This window comes from Papaver somniferum, unplaced genomic scaffold (assembly GCF_003573695.1).
Source record: "Papaver somniferum cultivar HN1 unplaced genomic scaffold, ASM357369v1 unplaced-scaffold_84, whole genome shotgun sequence".
NCBI lineage: Eukaryota > Viridiplantae > Streptophyta > Magnoliopsida > Ranunculales > Papaveraceae > Papaver > Papaver somniferum.
This window is the reverse complement of record NW_020651415.1, coordinates 215,727-225,611: the sequence shown is the minus strand read 5'-3', so window position 1 is coordinate 225,611 and position 9,885 is coordinate 215,727. Positions and strand designations below refer to the sequence as shown.

General features: G+C 35.1%; 1 protein-coding gene across 1 annotated transcript; it reads right to left on the bottom strand.

Moving 5' to 3' along the window:
• Positions 1 to 7,485: 7,485 nt before the first annotated feature.
• On the bottom strand, positions 7,486 to 9,885 carry LOC113345811 (F-box/kelch-repeat protein At4g19930-like). The gene is made up of 2 exons (XM_026589479.1): positions 9,764 to 9,885; positions 7,486 to 9,492 (listed from the first exon to the last, which is right to left on the bottom strand). The coding sequence occupies exons 1-2, from the start codon at positions 9,824 to 9,826 to the stop codon at positions 7,630 to 7,632; spliced, it is 1,926 nt and encodes a 641-aa protein (XP_026445264.1). The 5' UTR covers positions 9,827 to 9,885; the 3' UTR covers positions 7,486 to 7,629.

Genomic DNA, 9,885 nt, shown 5'->3' with positions numbered 1-9,885 from the left:
CGCTAAGTAGTGAAATCATGTGCATTTGGGATATTAATGTTGTTAGTATCCTAATTTTTGTTCTTGGCTAATTTGTGTTTGTTTTCATTATAGTTGGGAAACCATGTCTCAGAATTTGCTATGGATTTCTATTTAAAAGCATATTTCATTTGGTCTCAAGGATTGATATCAGATTCTGCAAATAATCTTTTCACTTCAGCTTGTAACTACTCAAGATATGTGAGTTCTTTTTCTTTCTTTTTCTTTCCCCTTCTGTTTGTTAAAGTGTTATGAGTCAACAAGAGAAACAAGTGAATTCTTTTGGCCAATATGATGTTACCCTTGATGTTTGTATGTCATTGGTACTCTCACAATCCTAAGTTATTAGCCCCCATGTGAATAGAATCCACATTTGCATTTTCTTTACTGTTGTTTATGTTTCGGAAAAGATCAGCGTGCCAGCTTTATTTGGATGTTGTTGATTAACATGTTTGATATTATGTAATAAAAACAAAACTTTGAAATTAGAAGCCTTGCACCAATTAAATTTTATTTTTATATATATAATTTATTTCACTATTTTTCTTTTTGAAATTCAAAAATTTGTCAGAGTTTAGAGCCTGCAAAAGTAAGACATCTTTGTATGTTTTTTCTCAATCATCCCACAAAGTAAAGGTTGCATCTTGAATATCCCAGAAAATGTGAACCCTGCTGCCTTCTTTGATTTTATATCTTCTACAATGCTCATTAAAGTCTCCAGTCACTGGGAAATCTAGGATGAGGGAGTTCTTAATTCCTTTCAAGTTTCTTAGCATCATCCTGCATTTCTTGTATGAGTTGGACCTGGATCTTTTGGGGGTTTTATGGAAATTATCATCTTCCACTTTTGGGTAAAACCTCATTGCAGTTTTTACTTCCCCCCCGCATCCTGATTTCATTTTTTAGTTGAGATTTCCAATTTGGAAAAACACAAGTTTCAAACCAATCTTTATCTATATGTAAATCCCATTGTATATCCTTCCTTCCAAGTGTGGTAGTGAATACCTCCGTCAAAGGAGGGAATTCAATCATCTTCTTCCCGGCATTCAGTTTCCGGTTTCCAGATGTGTCTTTTTCAACCCCAAAAGTTATGAGTATGATAGGCCCACCTATCATGAGGGGATATTTCTCCGCATACTTGTAAATGCAATCACGTATTAAAGACCTTGACTCATCTGCTGATTTCCCACGCCAGGAGTTGGGGCCGTTACTTAGCAAGTGTTTTTCAGCTTCTTCTCTACCACATCCAATACATGAGTGCATTTACTTGCCCACAAAACTAAATGAACATTCAATTATACATCGCAATAGCTTGGTAAATTATGGACCATAATTATTATACAAAACTAATTTGCTAACGAAGAAAAATGTATTGCGAACTTTGCTACATTACTAGCCAAAAAATATAATTAGCTAATCATGATTTGGAGTTCACCCAATTAAACTCAGGAAGAAGTTAAACTTTGAGGTTTCCGCCTTGATTATGTTGTTAATTCTACTGCACACAAGATTTTTTATCCGCGAAGATATTCCAATATATGAAACAAGGAATCTGTATCACGTTAACCACGTCTACATTGATTGATTCAATAAGTGAAAAATCAGTGTTTATACATCCATAAAACAATCGATTCATAATTAGACATAAAATTTTTTAAAATATCAGTTTACCGGAATTTAAAGTATTATTGTTGTAATTACTATGTGTACGGATATTGGGGGTTTTTTTCAACCAAACAACATATCACTTTCGCACTCTTGTAAATATTTATCAACATCTTATAAAAAAATGTTTTCAAAATTGTCTTATATTTTATTAGATATTGTATTTTTAACACATGAAAAATGCTTTTAAAATTAAATTAGCATTGATACAAATAATAAATAAATTAACATAATATGAATAAGCTATCGAGTTTGATGGTGAAACTTTTACTAGTTTTTGCAACCTTTATATATTAGAAGATTTACTACTAGCTTATATTTTTATGAGAAAGATGATTTTTAGCGGAAATGGTTGTTCTTAATCATATTATATAAAACCAATAAATGATGTTTGGTGTTGACCAAAGGTGAAGCTCATGAATTCATGGAAACCTCAACCATATTATAAACATCCCTACTATCCTAAATGATACTGAAGACCAAACTAAGAATATGTATGGCGATGAGATATAAGTTTTGGGCTTGATAAAAATATGTTTAATAATGCGAAGAATTTCATTTTAAGTGAACAGGCGTAGTGGTAAAAATATAGAGGAAAAATAAAGAAATAACTCACATTTTGAACACGGAAAGTGAACAACACTGTTTTATTTTCCGGAGATTTCTTATTTAGTGATTTTACCTGAAAAACGGGGGTCTAACAATACCACCCAATAATTCACTTAGCAATCTGTATGCACTAACTCCAATATAATTTAATAGAGAATCAACTAGACAGTCAGACTCAATCTAGATTAAAGTATATCAAGGAGTTAGTATCTCAATCTCTCGATTTGATCTTTACTCAAGCAAATGGAAATCTGCGAGTCTTTATCAAAGAGAGATAACTTGGATGGTACCAAAGACCAATATCCAAGTTTCAATCAATTTAAATAAACAACCAAAAGGTCGGATATTCTAATTGATTGGTCTTCAACGCACAACCTGTATTACTTCAATTAAAAGGATAAACAATATAATGCGGAAATAGAAACAACACAGACACACAAATTTTTTTAACGAGGAAACCACAAATGCAGAAAAACCCCGGGACCTAGTCCAGATTGAACACACACTATATTAAGACGCTACAGACACTAGCCTACTCCAAATTAACTTCGGTCCGGACTGTAGTTGAACCCCAACCAGTCTCATACTGATCCAAGGTACATTTATGCTCCAACGTCTCTGATCCCAGCAGGATGCTACGTACTTGATTCCCTTAGCTGATCTCACCCACAACTAAGAGTTTCTATGACCCAAAGTCGAAGACTTTAATAAACAAATATGTATCACACAGAAGAATCTATGGTAATAGATAAATCCGTCTCCCACATACTTTGATAAATCAAGGTGAACAGGAACCAATTGATAATTCAGACTTATATTCCTGAAGAACAACCTAGTATTATCAATCACCTCACAATAGTCTTAATCGACGCAGCGAAAAAAGATATTGTGGAATCATAAACAATGAGACGAAGATGTTTGTGATTACTTTTTATCTTGCCTATCGGAGAGATAAATCTCAAGCCAATTATTACAATTGTACTCGTATCATAGAAATATCAAGATTAGATCACACAGCTACAAGAAAAGTAATAGCATTCATCAAGGAGTTTTAAAGATACAAGATAACCCCTCTAATATTCTACAGCCGAACTCCCCTCAAGATATCACCATTGAGCACAAGTTCAAAAGAACTCTGCCCCATTTGATGTCATTCCCGAAAGAACAACAAGAGCGACCTTAATTTCAAAAGAAAATAAGGATTTTAATGGACACCAAAAACCATGAGAATGATTTTCTATATCCAAAAAAACTCAATCAAATTAATCACAAGTAAACCCATGATTAATTTAATCGTAATACACAATCAAATTAAACACAAAAAGTGATCAATTTAACTGATTATGCCCGACATAGGAGAACTTACGGAGCATACGACTAACATAACCATTAGAAAAAGAATAGGATAGTCGTTCATATACTCAACATAAGAGAGATATTACGGAGTATGAAGATACTCAACTATATTCAAGTGAACCCATAATTAATCTAATTGGAATACACAACCAAACTAATTACAAAAGTAATCAATTCAATTGTCAATTGTTTTGCTCAACATAAAATGATTTATTGATCAATAACTAAATAACCAAACAAGATGATTAATTTAGTTCAAGGTGCTCAACATAAAGTACCTTACGGACAACCAACAAAGCTAATCAAAAATTAATCAACTTGGTCGTATTGTGCTCAACATAGACACATTATGGAGCCTCACAGTAATACATAAAATATGGATCAGGTATGATCAATATTGCGGAGTAGCAAGGATTCATTTTATCTTCAATCACTATTTGCATTACGATATTAATAGACATAATTCTTGAAAACAAAAGATTTTAACCTATCTTCCATCAAAGAAATGACAATGTAGGCTTAACTTTTGTGTTTGTCAAAAGTCTATTCATTATTTTACTAGTACGTGAATACCAACTCATGAACGACTATACTTTTGACAATATATGGGACGTTCAAGTTCACGGATGTAAACATGCATATCCCATAACAAATTACAATATATCAAATCATAAAGATTAATACTGCAAAAACATCATCCTCCAAGTATTTTTATAATTTAAACCAAATAAACCTAAAAAGAACAAGAAGATGAAAAATAATAGCTATGTGTAGTCATAATCATTACTATTCAAGCACTAGTTATTCTTTCAACTAAGACAAAAATAAGACATACTAGGCAACAATAAGAATACAAATTACTCATCTTCTTCCTCATCAAAGATACTCCAAGATGTTTGAATTGCGTTCAAATATTCCTTGAGCTCGGGAAACTTAACTGTAACCAAGGAAAATTGTTCTTGAACACACTTTACTCTTAAATAAACCTTACATACACCTTTATGAATTTTTTGAAGAAGTCACACGGTGGTAGGGTCACTAAATTCAAGAGAAGAAATTTTTTGTCGCTTTCAGGCATTTTCCCTTATGCGCCTGAAGGTACGCGGACGAACCAGTTTGGGAACCCCAAGAGAGTTTCCAATTGAATCAAACCCACGATCATGTCAAATTTGACTGATCAAGTATGGTTATCCCAACGTCTTGACGGGTGAAGTTATCGAAATCATTAGAGAGATAATAAAACCACAAATATCGAGACTAGGAATACCCATTTCAAGGTAATAGACCAATTCCGCAAACTCATGACTCCACTAAGAATTTTCAATTTTGGAGGGACAAAGATTGGGAATACCAAGTTTTCCAAAAGTCATCAAAGCAATACAAAGATCAAGGTAATAGACCTTCTTGCCACGAAGCCCAACCGAGATATCATCATAAGATGGACGTTCATCACATGGTCTAGGGAGCCGTATGTTCCCTAACGGGATTTTGGTAATCCTTAAAATTAATTCTTTATCAACAAAAAACCTTTCTCTACAAATCATGGATTTGAATTCCATCTTGTTGAAATCAACATCATGAATATTGGTATATAAAATCCTTGTACGATAATCAAACCCTTGACCAAGACCATCAATTATATTTCCAAGCTTGAATTTTGAAAAGCATACCAAATCCTCTTCATGCCCACTAGAGAAATCCAACCTCTTTTCTAGATTGAAACCTTTTGAAGCAATTTTATCAAACATTATAGAACAAGAATCATCCACAAACCTAATTCTAAGAGAGTTTTGGTCACAAGTGGGATTCAAGCTAGAGGATTTTGAGTTTTTAGAACGCCTTTTTGTGCCCTTAGAATTCATCATATATCTAAGAAATCGAAAGGAGCAAGAGGATCTTACTTACTTGGAGTGAGATTTGAACACCCTTTCTTTCAATTTCTCCAAGGAGGCTTTAATGGAGGAAATACAAAAAATCCTAGGTTCAGTACACGGACGGGTAAAGAAGAAGACTAGGGTGCGCGAACTTCTTCTTTATAAGACCACATGGGATTGGACCCGTTTATGAAATGCGACCCACATAAGAAAGATAGGATTTTCTTAGCCATTTGCTCATTAAAGGTTATGCATTCCGCGACAACACACATGTGAACGACTACGGATGCAATAGAAAGCTAAAATTGATATTCAAACAACGAATAACAAAACTGTGCACAACTCAAACCATTTCTTTCTCCGTTCCAAGATATATACAAATGGGAAAATGCCATCCTTGTAGAGGAAAAATGCGTAGAGGACTTCTCATGCGATATTTCAGGTTGATATGTGTGAACAATCCCTGTAGTAAAATCAAAGTAATGATGATAGTCATGGATGTTAGAGCTTTCTATCCTTCGCTTGTTCTGGCTAGAAGAAGGATACCTCTGATTTCTGGGTTGCACAGTATTAACAGATTTAACATAAACAGAACCCTTTTCGGAATGATTCTTAGACTTAACAGATTTAAGTTTATCTAAGAATTTAAAGACGCCTTCGAACGCTTTGAACAGATCTTTATCAATTGATCCATTACGATAGTATTCCTCAAAGAGATCAAGAGTTAATCTAGTGAGTTTCCATATCCTTGAGCGTATTGAGCGTTTTCTCATTCTATCCTTCTTTTTATTTTTCCTTCTGATTGATTCTTAACATCTAAATCTTCCCTTTTAGATGTAGTAAGATTATCATGAGAAACAAGAGGTTTTAGCCATAATAATCTTTGAACAATCTTTAAGGATTCCTGGCGTGCGTTACAGATGCCAAGAGCAAATTTTGCAAAGAAATTTTCCATAAGATAATTTATGAGGAACGAACAAACATAAACTTATCAGGTTTACAGTGTTTGCCTGCTCTGATACCAATTGAAAAACTGGGAGTCTAACAACACCATCCAATATTTCGCTTAGCAATTTGTATGTACTAACTTTAATATATTTTTCTAGAGAAGTCGCATACCTCGTATCTCCATACTTTTGTTTGCACATAACCACATAGGTCTTACTATGCAGGGTGTTAAAATAATAAATATCCTTACTTCGGAAAATGTTTGGATGAGACAGACATGGATAACGTGGTGGTGGTCAGTCTGGTCGAGCTAGGTGTAAATTCAAGCCTACAGCGATCTTTTCTGTATGCACCCACGCCTTCTTGCTTCATTAATTTTCCATAGCTCTCCTCCAATAGTTTTTCGCCAAGTTGCTTCATTGATTGGCCTCCAACTTGTCGCATCCTTCATTAACGTTGCAAAGGTTGGGACTGACCCAGGAAAAGATTAATGTGATTGTTGAAGTTTATTTGTGCATCAATTCAGGACGTTAATCCAAATCTTGATTTCTGGGTTCGACTGCTTCATGCATTGGCTAAGAAAGCTGTTGGAGAAAGGATTGTACCTCTGCTACTGAAAACTCGAAGGCTTAGGACGACAAAGCTCAGAAGGTATTTGAACACCTTTGTTTTCACTCTTTGACATGCTATTTTTTCTGGAGTGGTATCCTTGGATTAGTCTTAAGCGCGATATATCTATCTCATGAATGCTGAGAGTTATAAGAGGTTTCGTTTTACATAGAAGCTGGAGTTTTCCTGCGTATCTGATTCTTCTTTTTTTTTAATATGTTTATGAGTAAAAGGGTTTCGAGCCTGCAACTTCAATGAATCAACTTAGAACATATTTATAAATTATGAATGTAAGAGTTGTACAATAAACAAAAGCATGGTAACTAGAAATTCTTGCAGTTTAATATATAAGCTAGAAATTGTTTGTATTATAAGCTAGAATATATAAGCTAGAGAAGATTCCGTCCATCTCAATTACACAGGAGGTTCGAACAACAAGTTCTATTTCACATTTACACAGGAGAGTAAATTACAGGACACAAGACATATTCCGCAACTTAAAAAGAACCAACAACAAAATGAATTGTTTAGAAATAAAACCAAATTCTGATTAACGACTTCTGCCTTGTTGAGGCAACACAGGAACTAGGCTTTCAGTATAAGTTGTAAATAGAGACCTATTACAGTGAAGGGGAGGAATCGAGAAGATTCCGTCCATCTCAATCTCCTCCAAAGTCTTTGTCTTGCGATCATAAGAATATAAACAGCTCATCTTTTTATGTATGCCACCACCTATTACTCCATATGTGGGGATCAGTACGGAGATTAATATCTTGTCAGAGCTTGTTGGAACTCCATCAAAACGTAAACACCCGGTATCGAAATCATAAGGTAGTGTAATAGTTTCTGTGCTCCAATTACTACTTCCTTTTCCTTGACAATTCTCCAGTTTTTTCTCGACTCCATCGTCTAACATCAACAGCTTAAGAATGCTACTGCTCAATGCGTAGATTAGAGTTACGCGCCCACCCAATATTAGCATAGCAATAGGCCGTTTAAACATTTTTTCACGAGGATCATCAAGGATGAAACTAGGAATTGGGATAACCCTGAACTTCTCACTCCCAACATCAAATCCAATTATGACGTCAGGATCACTAGGAACATAGTCCCTAAGGCATAATGGATCATCAAGGTCTTCGACAAAGTTCATAAGCTTGTTTCTCCAATATATGGTACCGTTTGCATGCACAAACTTTTTCCCGCGGCAATATGGAGGGAGCACCTCCTTAATTTTTATCAAGTTGTTCTCATCAGGTACCACACTGATCCTTCGCCATTCAGTGTCACGACCCACGGTGAATGCCTCCCAACTTGCATAGCCACTATCAGAGTCACTATAAAACCTGGTAAAAGGGCTGTCATCTGTAGCAGATAATCTCCAAAAGCAGAAAAGCTTGTGTTCCTTCTTCTCTGGATCGAACCCAAATTGATATATCGGAAGAAAATTACTCACTAATTTTAATGGATTGTCTTCACTCTCAAATTTATGTTTTTCTTCTGCTAATAATGTTGATTTGATCCATGGTGTTACTTTTCTTGTACTGACATTGTATATCCTAGCAGCTGCTGTTTTCCAGTGTATGAAACAAACCAGACCGTTCACCGGTCCCAAAAGATAATCATAATTAAACCAATTATCATCGGTTGTCTTCTTAAAATTATGAATAATAACTTTTGCCTCACCACCAGTTGTTGTAACAGATGATAACTTTGCTGACAGAATACCCTGAGTTAGGGTGTCAGTGTCTTCTTTTTGCGGCTTTGGAGCGATCCAGAGAAGATTCGGACGTGATTTCGAGTGGATAGAGTGTAAATGAATGAAGTGTTGATCCTGCGTAATCAAAGACAGCCAATGTTTGCATACTGACTTGAACCGTAACAGGGATTTCGTGGGAAGTCTGCTGAGAATCTCTATCACTATACCATCATCGACAAAACAAGGAAAAGTACCAACTGGAGTGGCATTGATCTCATCATCACCACACTTGCTATTACTGATCACGTTGGTGGTATCCTCCTTGATAACTGAGCGACCATCATCCATGTTGTTCTTGCTGCTATCTTCTCTTCTTCTTCTATAAGAAGAACGGAAATTCAAGGAAATATTATTATTATCATCCACCTTATCTAGAATGAATGATGACCGGCCACAATTAATCTCCAACAAGGAAACATCCAGTCTGCTGTTGCACTCCTCTATTCTTCTTAACCGGCCTGAAATATCATTGCTCTCCTCTCTTCTTCTTCTTCTATTTGATGACCGGCAATGGTTAATGTCCAACGGAATATCACGCCTGCTGCATCTGATTTCCTCTTTTCGTCTATTTGATGATCGGCGGTAATGAATCTCCTCATCATCTTCCCTTCTTCTATGCTTCACTGACCGCCGACTATTAGAATAATCCCGATCCTAAAAGTAAAATAAAAATTATTAACATAATTAATTCAATCAATCACTGAATGCGATACACAAATAAAAATTACCGCAATCACACTACAAATCTATATAATCACGGCAACATTATTGATTGACATAATGAAATCCTCCAAAACACACATCTCGCGTCTAATATGTATTAACATAATGAACAGGGGAGAAAACCGCAATTTGGGTCTGCATATCATTCAATTCAATAGGTCTGCGTATGATTCAATTCAATAAAACATGGAAAGTACTGTACCTGCGTAGTTTGCCTACCACCGGTTTCCAAGCAGTAACGATATGAATCGAATCCGTTCTTCATCTAAATTAAAAGAAAAAAAAAAGGTAATAATAATTTGTGAAGTTTGAGGTTGACAGATT

Coding starts and splice junctions, on each gene's coding strand:
- LOC113345811 (XM_026589479.1), bottom strand. CDS start 9,826: ATGAAGAACGGATTCGATTCATATCGTTACTGCTTGGAAACCGGTGGT. Junction 9,493..9,763: donor GTGGTAGGCAAACTACGCAG/GTACAGTACTTT, acceptor TTTTACTTTTAG/GATCGGGATTATTCTAATAG.